The sequence below is a fragment of the Hemiscyllium ocellatum genome, chromosome 3 (assembly GCF_020745735.1).
Source record: "Hemiscyllium ocellatum isolate sHemOce1 chromosome 3, sHemOce1.pat.X.cur, whole genome shotgun sequence".
Classification (NCBI taxonomy): domain Eukaryota; kingdom Metazoa; phylum Chordata; class Chondrichthyes; order Orectolobiformes; family Hemiscylliidae; genus Hemiscyllium; species Hemiscyllium ocellatum.
In genome coordinates, this window is record NC_083403.1 from 118446482 (window position 1) to 118464812 (window position 18331).

At 41.7% G+C, this 18331-nt stretch overlaps 1 protein-coding gene across 1 annotated transcript in view; it reads right to left on the reverse strand.

Annotated features, from left to right (window-relative positions):
• The window catches only part of fbxo25 (F-box protein 25), a 42815-nt gene extending 32965 nt beyond the window's left edge, over nucleotides 1-9850 (reverse strand). Inside the window, exons 1-2 of the mRNA XM_060821649.1 lie at nucleotides 9525-9850; nucleotides 2541-2644 (exon numbers count right to left, since the gene is read on the reverse strand). Coding sequence (XP_060677632.1) covers nucleotides 2541-2644; nucleotides 9525-9673 — 253 coding nt within the window. The 5' untranslated portion in view covers nucleotides 9674-9850. The remainder of the gene's footprint in view (nucleotides 1-2540; nucleotides 2645-9524) is intronic.
• Between the last annotated feature and the right edge of the window lie 8481 nt (nucleotides 9851-18331).

Below are 18331 nucleotides of genomic sequence, written 5' to 3' on the forward strand. Positions count from 1 at the left end.
AGTGGCCTAATTAAGATCTCCCAACTCCTTTACGAAATACACTGACCAATAAAGGCAAGCATTACAAACGCCTTCTTCACCAACCAGTCTAACTACAACTCTACTTTCATAGAACTTTAAACCTGCGCCCGAAAGTCTTTTTGTTTGGCAACACTCCAAGACGTTAGCATTAGGTGTACAGTCCTGCCCTGATTTGCCTTTCCCAAATGCAGCACTCACTTATCTAAATGAAACTTCATCTGCGACTCGTCATCTCAGTGGCCCGAGTGGCCCATCTGATCAAGACTCCATTGTACTCAGAGATAACCTTCTTGGCTGTCCACTACACCAATTATTTTGGTGTCATCTGCAATATTACTAACCATACCTCCAAATGTTCACATCCAAATCATTTATATAAATGACAAAAAACTGTGGACCCAGCTCAAATCCTTGTGACACACCATACATAGACAGCACATTTTCTACTGGGGAAGAGAATAGGCAATACAGCTAATAACAACATTGACACACAATAAAAAAGCATGATCATGAATTTAAAAAAAAAAGCAGAGGGATGTTCCACATAATTCATGAAAAGCAACTTTTGGTAATGATTCTACTTACAATGCCTCTATGTTTCTTGACCCTCTCCTTTCGCTTTGCATCAGCATCCCTTTTAATCTCTCCTATCACATACATTCTTCAATCACTCCTTATTCTCTTATTTCTGCACAGCTTAAAACCTGTTACATCTCCAGTTTTTTTCTACTTCTGACAAAGGTTGAAACTTAATAGTCTCCCTTTCTCATACAAAGATAGAGTCATAGGGATGTATAACACAGAAACAGACCCTTTGGTGCAACTCATCCATGCTGCCTAGATATCCCAAATCAATCTAGTCTCACCTACCAGCACCCGGCCTATATGCCTCCAAAGCCTTCCTATTAATGTACTCATCCAGATGCCTTTTTAAATGTTGCAATTGTACCGGCCTCCACCACTTCCCTTGGCAGCACATGCCACACACGCAGCACCCTTTGTGTGAAAATGTTGCCCCTTAGGTCTCCTTTATATCTTTCCTCTCTCATCCTAAACCTATGCCTCTAGTTCTGGATTCCCCCACCCCAGGGAAAAAACCTTGTCTGTTTATCCTATCGATGTCCCTCGTGATTTTATAAACTTCTATAAGGCCACCCCTCAGCCTCCGACACTCCAGGGAAAACATCCCCAGCCTATTCAGCCTCTCCCTATAGCTCAACTCCTCCAACCCTGGCAACATCCTTGTAAATCTTTTCTGAACCCTTTCAAGTTTCACAACATCCTCCTCTTGGTCATATCAGATTATTTTCTGCTTTTATGCCTTCACGTAATACTTCACACTCACTAACAGTTTCCTGCTGCTGAGTACAGCCGTTGAACAGTGTGGCGGGCACTTGCTTGCTCCACAGAACAATTTCACCCAGAAGGCAGTCTGAATTTGCCATGCTTCCATCATTAAAGTAAACAGATGCCATTTAACTGCACCTTCACAACTGTCCAATTTAACCCCACATTCTACTGCTTGTTATTAGTTTGACCTTTTCCATTATCAAAATTTCTCAAATGCTTCCCTAAAAAAAAAGGCAAAGAAACTTCAAAATTGTTTGGGCATGTGGATGATTATGAAAATAGTGGGTTTTGTTATAGATCTAGTAACAACCTAGCAAATATTTAGTGCACATTACCAGGAACGTGTTCTTGTTTTACATGACTTTGTTAAAAGGTTGCTGCTAAATCAGGCCCATTCTTGGAGATGGTTGCTGTCCTCACAGCATTCTGAAAGCAGAAAGTTGCACATATTGTTCTTTGAGCTAGAGGGTCCTTTCATGGGAACAAGCATTCTGAGCAATTATACTCCAGAACTTCCTCTTATACAAAACAGATAATGTTTGAGTATCTCAAAATGGAACAGTTTGAATAACTTGCTAAATTATGTATACTTCAAACAGAAGGGGAGTTGGTGAGCTGAGTTGGTTGCAGAGTAATGATAACAGTGTGGCTTCGATTCAGGCATCAGCTGAGGTTACCACGAAGAGCTCTCCTTATCAACCCCTCTTCTCGCCCGAGGCATGGTGACCCTCAGGTTAAACCACCACTAGCTATCTCTGTCCAATGACAGAGTAGCCCTAGGGGGCTGGTGGGACTCTGGCAACTTTACTTCTATATTTAAAAAAAGGAAGTAGGGCTTACTTTTGAAAAACAAATCCTGCAGTAAGAAGAAAGGTAGACTGTTTTCTAAACACAAAATGGATGAGCATACATTTTAAAATAAGTATTCTGTTCTCTAAAATCAAAGTGGATGTGGATACATTTTTAAAAAATATTAGCAGTTTGTCACTGAGTCAGAGTACTTCATTAATTCCAAACTTTTCTCTAATTAATGAGTAATTTGATTAATGTACCTAATTTACACATAGATAATCATTTGCAAGTTTTGGGATAGCTGAAAAGCTCCAATAATTTGGAGCTCCAAAGCCTACCATGTTTGCTTCAAAATAAGTCGCTTTAAAAAACCTTACACTGAGTCTTTGTGTTGTTATTGAAGTGATCTTTCTTCCTCTTTTTCACTATCACCTCACAGTCTTCCCCAATAATTCTATTTTCCTGGCTCTCTTCCTGCAATCTATTGAAAAGAAAGAAGTTCAAAACACTTTATGTAAAAAACATGATATAGTAAAGATAAGACTTTTTTTTTACAAAACGTGCTTGTGAATAAATAATTAAGATCTATTGTGTTAATGAGATCTGTAATGAAACAATACACTCAAAGAGGATTCATAGTTCTTAAAAAAACTATATATCTTATGAAAATGGGGATAATACGTTTTTTTTAAATCCTATTTTATTCTATATATGTTGCAGATTTTTCACTGGTGATTTTACAATTTGATATGAATGCATACAGTTCCAAGGATTCTAATAATGTCACACAAATTGAACACATTTATATTTTACACATAAAATATAGTTACAAAGGTCATCTATGGTGAATGCCTCATCTGATTTATTGTGCAAATGATTACCAGCACAAATATTTAGATTTAATAATAATTTATTTTTGGGATTTCCTGCAGACATGCCTTCAGTAAGTAATTGTGGATTGAGGTGGCATGCAGTTATAACAACGATGAGTGTGTGGTCCAGAAAGATCCCGAACAGTTTTTCTTTCCCCATGTTAAATTATTAACAAAAACATGTTTGCATTCAGCAACCTACAATTCACTCCTCAGTTGAGGAAGAGTCACGTGACCTGAAACGTTAACTCTGATTTCTCTCCACAGATGCTGCCAGACCTGCAGAGTCTTTCCAACAATTTTGTTTTTTTTATTATTTACAGCATCTGCGGTTCTTCTGGTTTTTATTTGATATTCAGCAATGTTTTTGTGTGCTTTACAACCCCAAGCATATTCATAGGTGCCTGAAATGTATTCACGGAGTTCTTCAAATCTGAATAAATCAAATGCAAATAGGAAAAATAGCTGCAGATTAATAGTACCTGTAGCAATACAGGTATTTCACAGTGGCAGAACAAACAACTATCACACGCTAGAAATACCTAATGGTGGAGCAGAAGGGGATAGAGTGTGATTATAGATTCAGAACCTATTGAAGTAACAATAAACAAAGCAATTAGGATACAATACCAAGACAGTTCAGTACAATTCAGAAAATGCCATGATTAAATTATAATGTGTCCAATCAGACTGCATGTTGAATTCTGTTCTACTTTTCCCTCAGTCATAAAAGCAAAACACTCAAGCAGTGCAGAGAAGGACATTGCAGCTAATTCCTGGCATTTAACATTTCTGATCTTAGGACAGACTGGCAAAATTAAGATTTTCCCCACATTGAAAATAGCTAAAGATAGGGCCCTGAGAATACTAAAACTTAATGATCATGTTTGGAAAAAAGATAACTGAGTAAGTAAACTAAAAGCAACATTTGGACATTTTATTTAATGTCTGTTAAATAATGAAGGGAGAAACACATGCAATTTATTTCAGATTTGGGGGCATGAATGAGATTCAATTGTACCACTTATAAATGGTACAAATGTCTCAGCAAAATTGCTGTACTTGAAATAAATAGCAATAGTTCAATGACAAATTTAATTCAAAAGTGTATTTTTGACATTAAATACAAAAACAAAATGAATTCAGGCTACTTGATAATGCGAAGTTCAAACAATTTAAAACAAGGTGATTTGAAATTAAGTCTTAAGCAAATATTCAGATGCTTATACTTAAAATTCAAACCTTCTCATTTGAATTTAAGTAAGACAAGGTAGAATGAAATTACACAAATCAATATATGTGGCAGACTGATCCAAAGAATTTACTCCTTACCATTCTATGGTGAAGCATATCACTCTGATACTCTTATTAATGAAAGAACCAGAATCTGATCTCGATAAATTTATAGATTTGGATGATAAGAAAATACCAAGGCTTGATATCTGGACTCATATCAAGTGATTATGTACAAGAAGAAGACATCCAGCCCTGTTATGTATGTCAGCTCTGAAATCAGTGTCCATAGCAGGTTATACTTCCACGGCCATGAAATTTTCTCTCCAGCCACCTTAAAAAAGGTAGGTACTCCATTTTCTCTTGAAAGGGATTATCAACTGTTTCCACTGTCCTCCTTAGGCAGTGTATTCGATATCATAACTGGCATTAATATTCTTTATCATGTTTCTGATTCATTAATTACCTTAAATTGGTGCCCTCTGGAACTCTTTGCTACATGTAACAGTTTCCCCTTATCAACTATCAAAATACCTTCTTCCACCACCACCCCCCCCATACCTCTATTAAAATAAATCTCCTGTATTCCACTGACAGCAATCTCAATTTATCTAGTTTTTTTTTACAATGAATTCCTCATTGCTGTTTCAGAGCCTTCACTTCTTACTTGCAAGCAACCTTAAAGCAGAGTTTTGGGCAATATATTGAGATTGTCTCCAGCTACTTCACCAGTAAGAATAAAAAATCCTCAAGTCGTAACAGTTTTTCATTCTCCAAATATGTATCCAAGCCAGCAAGGGAACTCTGCTTTAAGAGAGTCAGCATACTTGGAAGAAGTGCCTTTGAGAGGACTGCCACATTTGTGATTTGCCCTGCTAGCGATAAAAAAAATTCATCCAGCAAGGTGAAAATTGGGCTTATGTTTCATATCCAGACAGCAAGAGAGAGCAGAGGCCCCAAAACCTCGCATTTTTGTCCTCAGTATTAGCTTGATGTTATTCCATGCACATTTTGTGAAGATTCTGAAGGTGGTATTTGCTTTCCCTATGCATACAACTAGCTCTGCATTCAGAGATAGATTATTTGTCATCATGGACACTAGGAGGCAAAATTTGCTATTCACCTAACTGCTACCAAGTGGGGGGGTTCATCTGATGAAAAGCAAAGCAGTTATTAGAATCATAGAAGCCCTACAGTGCGGAAGCAGGCTATTCAGCCCACCATGTCTGCACTGACCCACCAAACAGCATCCCACCAAGACCCACTCCCACTAACCTTAATCACTTTAACCCTGCATTTCTCATGAGAAATCCACCTAACCTGCACATTCCTGGGCACTATGGGCAATTTAGCATGGCATCCACCTAATCTGCACATTTCCAGACTGTGAGAGGAAACCCATGCAGACACGGAGAGAATGTGCAAACTCCACACTGACAGTCGCCTGAGGGTGGAATCAGTGTCCCTCATGCTGTGAGGCAGCAGTGCTAACCACTGAGCCACCATGCCACGCCATTGATAGAAACATTCCCTTTATCCAATTAAACACTTCCAAAATTAACTTGCTCAAAGTATGATTCAAATCTTGGGCAGGTGTTAGTTAACAAGCAGTTTAATACTTTAAAGGTTCTATACACCAGAGAAAGTATGGGCATACATTAACTAAATTCCCAAAGTACCACAAAAGCTCTTTTTATAACGATCTTAGCTTCAATTTATACCTGGTTGACAAATTTAAAACTAAAAAAGGGAAAATAAAATCCTATTTCTTTTGCACAAACAGACCACATATGTAATGCAGCATTGCTAGTCTTGTTCAGAGTATAATGGAGTTTTAGTTGTGACAGATAACAGGGCTAACCAAAAGCAAGTGCAATTTGAGTCCATTTATTTTCAAAGAATCTGCAATCAAAATACCCATGATTCAACCTACGTCTAAGCAGTGAGGGAGATAGTCATCAGACATTAGTTCTACTAGTAGCCTCCCCAAAATGCCTTCATTAGGGAATGGAATTGCAAGACCCAGTCAAAATTCACCAAAATTTTCCAGTCTTCCTGGAACAACACATCAACAATAAAATTTGAAAATTCATCGACTGCAAAATTGTGTTTGAAGTACTGTAGGCTGAAGAAATTTAGTTGGTTTAACTTTAATGGTTCAGTGATAATTTAAAGAAGAACATGTTCATCAGAACACAGCTAAGAATATTGAAAAAAAACTCTACTAAATGAACATTACCCAAGAAATCAAACTTGTATCCTTATAACAAAGGCAAGCATCACTTACTGGCAGGTCAGATGCAGTGTTCCACTGGAACTCTCACCATACTGATCTAACAATAACAAGTGACTATTGACGAACAACTGCAAAAAGAAGTTTCTCTGTCTTTTGTGTATATTCTCCTTGGATAGTATATCACCCATGTGAAATTCCTCCAAGTCTTAAAAAGAAAAGCCCAACTTCCCTTTTGAAAGAGTAGAAGCACCAACATCAAAGTTACACTGCAATCATTTCTTAATTTTTGAAACTTTTGAAAAATATTGAAACAGTGTACACAAGATGGTTTTAAAATTTCAGTGTGGTTTACAAATTTGTAAATTCAAACTTTTGGCATATGCACTTCAAAAATAAATCCCTTGTATCTAACCCAGTTTAAAGGATGTCCAAGGATAGTAGTTCAATTTTTAGGAAAAGCTTGTTTTAAACATGCATGAGAGTACATTTTTCAGTTCCATTTTTAAAAAAAATATGTTTGTGGGATGTACTGTAGAGGTAGAATTGAATGTTTGAATGGTGCTGGATTGTGTGGCAATCAAGTGAAATTCTCTTTCTGACATTGTATGAAACTTCTCAAGCGGTAACTAAGTTAGAAGGTTATTTCTGATCAAGGATGATCAACAGTGATGTGGTTTATGTAGAGACCCTTGCTGGAAACAGTTATTCCCTGGCATTTGTTCATTTATTTGAATTATATACACATATAAATCCAGAGTGAGAGAAGTGACGCTAAGAGGGCAAAAGAGTAATTGGTAATACCACTGCAATCAATCACGCTTTGAACAGAAATAGATATTTCTTTTAAATCAGAGCAAATTATATTCAATTCCTTTATAATTACTTAAGTGTACTGTAAACAGAACGATTATATAAAACACACATGATGAAAATAGCACCTGTGACATTGCACGGTATCAGGCCCTTGTTTCTCCCACTGTGCGTGCAAGACAAACCAACCTTGCAGATAACAATGTGGATGGTACCAAAGAAAAATTAGGTAATTATACAATTTCAAACTAATAAACTGCCAAGTGTGAATTTCTAAAACACCCATTCTACAATGATGGGGAATCCTCAGTTGAGCAAGAAGGTGGACATTTCGGAGGTCCCCTTTTCGAAGTTGGCATCATCAGGACAGATGTGATGGAGATGGAGGAACAAATGAACCTCCTGAAACTACTGTGACATCTCAAGAACATCAGCTCAGCATCCCTACCAAATATGAAATATTCTTCTCTATTCTCAAATCTGCAGGTAAACAATATAATGAAATTTATTACTGACCACAAAATCTCCCATGGTTAACTATCCAAGCTTCTAATGTTTGTCTGCATCAGTTGTGTTCCATTGTGTTTGAAAACAATTGCCATTTGCTTCAAAATAATAACTGTTTTTTGACATGTGACTATAACACAAAAGCAGGTCACTAAAACAACTGACTCATAATAGATGAAAATGCAGATTTTAAGATAGCTAAATTCTCTTCTGAAATCAACACATATCCAATGTTGCTCATCAGTACATCAAAGAACACTGATCCTTTACTAAGACAACTACAGTATGTACCCAGAACACCCAATATCCTTTACTTTGTCTATTGTAGGCCCGTGAATGGTGAATTTTACCAGACTTTAGAGAAAGCCAACCAGAAGATCCTCAGCCAACTTATGCCCAGAGCACCAACACCCACCCCACCACCATTAATAACACATGCTCCTACAGAATCAGTGGAGGTGAGAAATTCAGCTCAAACATTAGGAACATCTCTTTTACAGTCAAAAAGGAACTGCAAGCTTGAGACTGCATACACATGTACTTGATGCATCAATTCCACTGCAAGAGTACATGAGATATTCATGAAGTGGCTCAGTAATCTTCAGTGTCACTGGACTGCATAATATCTTCCATCGCAAACATCACTGGTGCCAGAATGGATTTCCATAAAAGTTCTCTTTGTTGCCTCCACTATCCACAAGAATCAGTCACTGTCCCCGTTACATCATGTACAATTAGCAAGACAGACCACCGGCTGTCAGATGTGATAACATTTTGGAGTGCAGTGGATCCAGGAGTCTACACAGGATCTAGGTCCCATGAAGTCTCTCAACATCAGGTCAAAGGCAAAGCTATCTTCTGCTGATTATTACACCAACCCACCAATGAATCTTGAATTATGGACCACTTGGCAGAAGCACTGCAAAAGAAAACTCCAGGACGTCACATCTATAACTGAAAGTGACTCAGTAGCACCTCCAACAAAAGTGCTGACCAAACCCTGAAAGAGATAGGTGCCTGACCAGGTATGAGAGGGCCAACAAAAAGAAAATCTGACTTCACATCAACCTCAACAATCTAACCTGCTGCAGAGACCTGTATCTGCAAGACATCTGCTGGCTTGTTGACCACTACACAACCCTTGTAAGGACCAAGCCCCAAGTTCTCCATTAATGAAGAGGCTGCTCATCATCTTGCCCACCGCCATGTCAAACCTGTAGAAGGTGCAGACAGCTCTTGCGAGGATGCAGTTTTGTATCAAAAGTGTGACACAAAAGGTTTTTGCTGTTTCTCTTAAATGGTACAAAACAAGCAGAATCTCTGAAGTTGGTGTCTCTGTTGGAATCTGGGAGTAATTACAGTGAGGCTGGTTAACCAGATCCGCTCCTGAGACTCCCACCCCTCCATCCAACCTGATGGCCACAGGAAGTTGGAAACAACATTAGGTTGAAGATTACAGGAATGGACCTGAACACAGCAGTGAGCCATAATACCAAACAAAATGAAAATCAAACAAAACAACAGGAAGAAATAAAACAGAAGAGGAATCCACCCGCAAAACAAAATAAAAAAATGACAGAAACAAAAAACGAAGAAGCATTTGTTTACTAATGTGCAACTTTTAGTTAACGTTGCGGGGTAAAGAACACTTGTCGCCAGCGTTTATAGAAGGAGTGTCAATCCCCCGTTTGCTGAGCACTCACTGTCCGAGTTCCGGTTGGCGCCGATGGCGGCTGCTGCTGCTGCTCTCCTCTTCCTCCTCCCGTCGGTAAAACTCGAAGCGTTTCCAGCCGTCGTCAGATTTCACCCAATACCCTCCCGGGGATCGCCAGTCCTGCCCTAAGAACGGCATCGTTCCTCCCGCTGGAAGCGGTGGCTCCCGTCCCACTTGCCCAACCTCCACCACTTCAGAAGGAACTGGGCATCCGCTCTGGCTCGCGCCGCGGCCGTTAGTCGGCGGTTGGGATGAGAACGCACAGACAATCACAACTCGCGACACCTGTGTTTACAAACAGCACACAGGCCCCGCCCCTTCCTGGGCCTTTATTGACGGAAACGCAACGGCCATCCTCTCCGAGCCGGAAGTCTCCGCTTCTCCCGCCCCTATACCTTATCCTAGCCAATCAGCGGTACCTTTTGTCCTTCCGCCCCCACCCCCTCTCCGAAAGCTTCACGTTCTCGGTCCTCACTGGTGGAGGTAACAGTCAATCATCGAGGAGGCGATTTGGACGAATACTGAAGGACGTCTATGAAGCAGTGTCCAATGTCTTACATCCTCTTTCTCCTTACACTGTTTTTCTCTCCCTCCACATGCTAAGCATCTGCGCAAAACGTCGATTCTCCTGCTTCTCGGTTGCTGCCTGACCTGCTGTGCATTTCCAGCACCACACTCTCCACTCTAATCTCCAGCATCAGCAGTCCTCACTTTAGCCTATGCTAAGTTTACCAGTCTTCTCTGCCTTTGTTTCAACCATCCGTTCTTCTTGAATCTGTGGCAGTCACAGAACGCAGTGTATGGGAGAGATGCTGCTAGAATTGTGGAGGGTGGGGGGGCTGTAAATATAATCGCTTCCTTGTACATATCCATCTACACATGCAAAGTCACCCAATCTGCACTGTGTAACCAACCAAACTTTATGGGGATACGCTGGCCAACAATATCCACTACAAACCAAACGATTCCCACAGTTACCTTCACTATATATCCTCACAGCTGAATAACTTCTCTTTTCAATCCTCCCACTTCCTCCAAACTAAAGGAGTTGCCATGGGCACCCGCATGGGCCCCAGCTATGCCTGCCTCTTCGTAGGATATGTGGAACAGTCCATCTTCCGCAACTACACTGGCACCACCCCCCACCTTTTCCTCCGCTACATCGATAACCGCATCGGCGCTGCCTCGTGCTCCCACGAGGAGGTTGAACAGTTCATCAACTTTACTAACACCTTCCATCCTGACCTGAAATTCACCTGGACTGTCTCAGACTCCTCCCTACCCTTCCTAGACCTTTCCATCTCTATCTCGGGCGATCGACTCAACACAGACATCTATTATAAACCGACTGACTCCCACAGCTACCTGGACTACACCTCCTCCCACCCTGCCCCCTGCAAAAACGCCATCCCATATTCCCAATTCCTTCGTCTCCGCCGCATCTGCTCCCAGGAGGACCAGTTCCAACACCGCACAGCCCAGATGGCCTCCTTCTTCAAGGACCGCAGATTCCCCCCAGACGTGATCGACGATGCCCTCCACTGCATCTCCTCCACTTCCCGCTCCTCCGCCCTTGAGCCCCGCTCCTCTAACCGCCACCAAGACAGAACCCCACTGGTTCTCACCTACCACCCCACCAACCTCCGCATACAACGTATCATCTGCCGTCATTTCCGCCACCTCCAAACGGACCCCACCACCAAGGATATATTTCCCTCCCCTCCCCTATCAGCGTTCTGCAAGGACCACTCCCTTCGTGACTCCCTCGTCAGATCCACACCCCCCACCAACCCAACCTCCACCCCCGGCACCTTCCCCTGCAACCGCAGGAAATGTAAAACTTGCGCCCACACCTCCACACTCACTTCCCTCCAAGGCCCCAAGGGATCCTTCCATATCCGCCACAAGTTCACCTGTACCTCCACACACATCATCTATTGCATCCGCTGCACCCGATGTGGCCTCCTCTATATTGGTGAGACAGGCCGCTTACTTGCGGAACGCTTCAGAGAACACCTCTGGGCCGCCCGGACCAACCAACCCAACCACCCCGTAGCTCAACACTTTAACTCTCCCTCCCACTCCACCGAGGACCTGCAGGTCCTTGGACTCCTCCACCGGCAGAACATAACAACACGACGGCTGGAGGAGGAGCGCCTCATCTTCCGCCTGGGAACCCTCCAACCACAAGGTATGAATTCAGATTTCTCCAGTTTCCTCATTTCCCCTCCCCCCACCTTGTCTCAGTCGGTTCCCTCAACTCAGCACCGCCCTCCTAACCTGCAATCCTCTTCCTGACCTCTCCGCCCCCACCCCACTCCGGCCTATCACCCTCACCTTGACCTCCTTTCACCTATCCCACCTCCATCGCCCCTCCCCCAAGTCCCTCCTCCCTACCTTTTATCTTAGCCTGCTTGGCTACTCTCTCTCATTCCTGATGAAGGGCTTATGCTCGAAACGTCGAATTCTCTATTCCTGAGATCCTGCCTGGCCTGCTGTGCTTTGACCAGCAACACATTTTCAGCTGTGATCTCCAGCATCTGCAGACCTCATTTTTTACTACTATATATCCTCACACCCACTTCCTGTACGGACTCTATTTCATTCTCCCAGTTCCTCCATCTCCAACACATCTGTCCTGATGATGCCAACTTCGAAAAGGGGACCTCCGAAATGTCCACCTTCTTGCTCAACTGAGGATTCCCCATCATAGTTGACAGCGCTCTCGACTGGATCCGACCCATCTGTCATATTTCAGCCCTCACCCCCTTCTCTTTCACAACTTCATCTACCAACCTACCAGCAACCACATCTAGAGGATCATTACTTGCCATTTCTGCCACCTCCAGCAGTTGGTCAGCATCACTCTCCTCTCCTGTCAGTCTTATGCAAGGACCGTTCCCTCTGGGGCATCCTGGTCCAATTCTCACTCACTCCTAACACACCCCACTGCCCCATGCCATCTTCTGCAACTGCAGAAAGTGGAGCACCTTCCTGTTTATTTCCTTCCTCCGCAGTATCGAAGGACCTAAACACACTTTCCAGGTGAAGCAGCATTTCACCTCCACCTCACTATTCACGCCTGTGCATTGGGGAAATGAAGCGAAGACTGGGTGACCGTTTTGCAGAAGACCTATGTTCTCTCTGCAAAAAAAGACCCTAAGCTTCCAGTTGCCTGCCACTTGAACACATCACCATGTCCCCTAGCCAATACTTCTGTCTCAGGCTTACTGCAATCATCCAAGCACAGCTCAGCACAAGCTGGAGGAACAGCACCTGAGTTTCATCTTGGGAACTATAGCCTGCTGGATTCAATATTGAGTTCAACAATTTTAGGGCTTGATGCACGTTCTCCCATATCCTTACCCCAACACCCGCACACCAGTCCTTGTTATCACATGGTCTGCTATTGCACACAACCTATTGTTAGCTACTAATTATTCCCATTAGTACTTATTCTCCAGGTTGATGATTATCCACTTCTTGTCTGTCCAACTGTTCTCTCTGGGCTCTATCTGCACCTATCATTTATCTCTTATCCCTTCTCCCTAACCTGTCTTCTGCATAAAAAAAGTGTTTTCTTTGCTACCATCAGATCTGAGGAAGGGTCACTGGATCTGAAACATCTGATTTCTTCCACAGATGCTGCCAGACCGGAGCTTTTCAATAATTTCTGTTGTTTTTTCTGATTTCCGAAATCTGCAGTTATTTTGTTTTTTTATTATATGAACTATGTTGGATTGAACCATGATGCGGTGAAAGATCCTGCTGAGCCTCACAGAGAGTAATTCTCCATGAAATACAACAAAAGTGACAACCCCAGAAAACAAAATATTCAGACCTTGGTTTTTTTTGTTGCGTCAGACCAAAGCATCACTCTTTTGAATTGTTACCTCTACTTTAGTTATTTATTGTCATTTGTATTTTATAAAACATTCAGTGTAAAGTATTGTATAATATCTTCACTCTGCAGCGTCACCTTAAGGTACAGAAAAATAAACCAAAACATAGAATATAAAGGCAGAAAAGTAAAAGAAAACGAAAGAAAAAGAATCACAAATTATAGAATTATAAAATCATAGAAAGTTTGCAACACAGAAGAAGGCCATTTAGCCTATTCTATTAGATTAGATTAGATTAGATTTTCCTACAGTGTGGAAACAGGGCCTTCAACCCAACCAGTCCACACTGACCCTCCGAAGAGTAACCCACCCAGACCTATTTCCCTCTGACTAATGCACCTAACACTCTGGGCAATTTAACATTGCCAATTCACCTGAGCTTTGGATCAAGGGAGGAATAGTTCTGACTACCTGCAAAACTAATGCACCCAGTGCCAGTTGGCACCTTTTTCCTGTGTTATTGCAACTTTTTCCTCTTCCATTGTCTATTGCCATCTTCATAAGTGTTAGCACCCGAGAAATTTCCTTTTTTTGCCAATCGGCAAACAGTAGTGTCAACTCATTATTTATTTGTTTTGAGCTCTTTTTGCTTGTGTCAGATTTGCGATTTTACTTTGGTTATATTTAGAGTCATAAAGATATACAGCTCAGAAACCCTTTGGTCCAATTTGTCCATGCCGCTCAGAAATCCTAACCTAATCTAGTCCCATTTGCCAGAACTTAGAGTCATAGAGATGTACAGCATGGAAACAGACCATTCGGTCCAACCTGTCCACGCCGACCAGATATCCCAACCCAATTTAGTCCCACCTGCCAGCACCCGGCCCATATCCCTCCAAACCCTTCCTATTCATATACTCATCCAAATGCCTCATAAATGTTGCAATTGTACCAGCCTCCACCACTTCCTCCGGCAACTCATTTGATACACACACCACCCTCTGCATGAAAATGTTGCCTCTTAGGTCCCTTTAATATCTTTCCCCTCGAACTCTGAAACTATGCCCTCTAGTTCTGGACTCCCCCACCTCAGAGAAAACACCTTGTCTGTTTATCTTATCCATGCTCCTCATGATTTTATAAACATCTATAAGGTCACCCCTCAGTCTCAGAAGCTCCAGGGAAAACCGTCCCAGCCTATTCAGCCTCTCCCTATAGCTCAAATCCTCCAATCCTGGTAGCATCCTTGTAAATCTTTACTGAAACCGTTCAAGTTTCACACTATCCTTCAGATAGGAGGGAGACCAGAATTGCACGCAATATTCCAAAAGCGGTCTAAGCAATGTCCTGTACAGACGCAACATGACCTCCCAAATTCCGTACTCAATGCTCTGACCAATCAAGGAAACATACCAAACGCCTTCTTCACTATCCTATATACCTGTGACTCTACTTTCAAGGAACTATGAACCTGCACTCCAAGGTCTTTTTGTTCAGCAACACTCCCTAGGACCTTACCATTAAGTGTATATGTCCTACCCTGATTAGCTTTTCCAAACTGGAGCACCTCACATTTATCTAAATTAAACTCCATCTGCCATTCCTCAGCCCATTCGTCCATCTGATAAAGATCCCGTTGTAATGTGGGGTAACTTTCACTGTCTACTATATCTCCAATTTTGATGTCATCTACAAACTTACTAACTATATTTCCTATGTTCACGTCCAACTCATCTATATTAATGATGAAAAGCAATGGACCCAGCACTGATCCTTGTGGTATACCACTGGTCACAGACCTCCAGTCTGAAAAGCAACATGCCACTACCACCCTCTGTCTTCTACCTTTGAGCCAGTTCTGTATTCAAATGGATAGTTCTCCCTGTATTCTATGACATCTAACCTTGCTCACCAGTCTCACATGAGGAACCTTTTGGACCCCTTACCGAAGTGCATATAGATCACATCTACTGCTCTGCCCTCATCAATCCTCTTTGTTACTTCTTCAAAAACTCAATTAAGTTTGTGAGACATGATTTCCCAAACGCAAAGCCATGTTGACTATTTCTAATCAGTCCTTGCCTTTCCATATTTATTCATGAACAGCATATTGCTTGTGCTTTATTTCAAAACACTTGGAGAAAATAATCATTCAGTATATTGACTTGTTTTGTGTATGTAATCATTTTTAAAAAATATATCTTATCATGTTATTATCTATTATCTGGTTGTCCTCATATTGTTATAATATTCAAATAATTCTTACTGTTGTGTTTAACTGCTGTACTTTTTCTTGATTTTTCTCTTCTCTCTATTTAAATATTCTTAAAGCATTAAATTCAGGGCACCCTTTCCTTTTCCTTGTTGTATATTGACCAAAACCTATTTGGAAATATTTAGGCCAATTTTAGTGTAACATTTGGCTCCTCACCCATTATGAGAGAATCCTGACTCTGACTGTCCTAAGTGACTGACTGACCATGTCTAAGCCCCTGAAAGGTTACTGGAGACTCACCTTGATTTGCTGTACTGAAACCACCTGACTGAAAACTTCACTGAGGATTGCTGACAACCACAAGAAGCTTCCTGGGTTTGTTTCTGCGCTAAACAGCAAGGCAGTACCACAGTTCTATGAGCCTGGAATCTCCGGCTTATATAAGTATTAAAAGAGCAGTTTATAAGGCCTTTAACAAGTGATAATCGCCTTTAATAGACAACTTGCTGCTGCCTAGCTAGAATCTTACCTCGATACCCAGAACGTAGCTGAAAAATGCAGTGAGTTGTTCCTGACATCATAACAAGTCTTGCTGCACTTCCAGTATGACTGTCACATTTCTCACCATAACCACATCATTCAGACCCCTGTAAGATTCCACTCTTTGACTCTGGAGAATATCAACTTGAACTTTGGAGAAAGAGATATGAATGAAATCTATGCCTCTATCCAAGTTTAGAATTAATACTATCCTGGATTGTTATGCATGTCCACTTATTAATCCATGATGTACTATTATATTATGTTTAATGTTTTGTGTTGCAAGCTTTGTTTGAGAGTATCCTTCCCAACCACTTGAATATTTCTGAGATGAAACATCAGTCAGCGCTGAATGTTTTTGAGTAAGAGAATACTTCGTAGATTCCCACCTCACTTGTGTCAATGTTCACAACATCAAATAAAGCTCCATGCATATACATACAGACACATATATTCAAATAGTGAGTTTAGGTGGCATTCATTAATTCATATTACTCAGGTGAGGAGAAGCAAATGTGAGGAGAAGCAAATGATGATACTAGGAGAGCAGCAGAAACTCACTGGCTGGATAACCAAGTGAATAGCATTCCGTGTTTTGAGGAATGTAGCAACACTTGTCATTCTGGTCATAGAGTCATAAAGATGTACAGCATGGAAACAGCATGGTCCAACCCATCCATGCCAACCAGATATCCCAACCCAATCTAGTCCCACCTGCCAGCACCCGGCCCATATCCCTCCAAACTTTACCTATTCATAAACCCATCCAAATGCCTCTTAAATGTTGCAATTGTACCAGCCTCCATCACATCCTCTGACAGCTCATTCCATACACATACCACCCTCTGCGTAAAAAAGTTGCCCCTTAGGTCTCTTTTATATCTTTTTCCTCTCACCCTAAACCTATGCCTTCTAGTTCTGGACTCCCCGACCCCAGGGAAAAGAATTTGTCTATTTATCCTATCCATGCCTCTCATAATTTTGTAAACATTGATAAGGTCACCCCTCAGCCTCCGACGCTCCAGGGAAAACAGCCCCAGCCTGTTCAACCTCTCCCAGTAGCTCAGATCCTCCAACCCTGGCAACATCCTTGTAAATCTTTGCTGTACTCTTTCAAGTTTCACAACATCTTTCCGATAGGAAGGAGACCAGAATTGCATGCAATATTCCAACACTGGCCTAATCAATGTCGCAACATGACCTCCCAACTCCTGTACTCCATACTTTGACCAATAAAGAAAAGCATACCATAGGATTCTTCATTATCCTATCCACCTGCGACTCCACTTTCAAGGAGCTATGAACCTGCACTCCAAGGTTTCTTTGTTCAGCAACACTCCCTAGGACCTTACCATTAAGTGGATAAGTCTTGCGAAGATTTGCTTTCCCAAAATGCAGCATCTTGCATTTATCTGAATTAAACTCCATCTGCCACTTCTCAGCCCATTGGCCCATCTGGTCCAGATCCTGTTGTAATCTGAGGTAACCCTCTTCTCTGTCCACAACACCTCCAATTTTGGTGTCACCTGCAAACTTACTAACTGTACCTCTTGTGCTCACATCCAAATCATTTATGTAAATGACAAAAAGTAGAGGGACCAGCAACGATCCTTGTGGCACTCCACTGGTCACAGGCCTCCAGTCTGAAAAACAACCCTCCACCACCACCCTCTGTCTTCTTCCTTTGAACCAGTTCTGTATCCAAATGGCTAGTTCTCCCTGTATTCCATGAGATTTAAGCTTGCTAATCAGTCTCCCATGGGGAACTTTGTCGAACCCCTTACTGAAGTCCATATAGATCACATCTACTGCTCTGCCCTCATCAATCTTCTTTGTTACTTCTTCAAAAAACTCAATCAAGTTTGTGAGACATGATTTCCCACGCACAAAGCCATGTTGACTATCCCGAATCAGTCCTTGCCTTTCCAAATACATGTACATCCTGTCCCTCAGGATTCCCTCCAACAACTTGCCCACCACTGAGGTTAGGCTCACTGGTGTATAGTTCCCTGACTTGTCTTTACCGCCCTTCTTAAATAGTGGCATCACGTTTGCCAACATCCAGTCTTCCGGCACCTCATCTGTGACCATCAATGATACAAATATCTCAGGTTGTATTGCTATTCACCAAAAATATTCAAGAATATTTCGCCTGGAAAGAGGTTGTCACTCTTAAGATTGACAGAAGAAATAACTTTG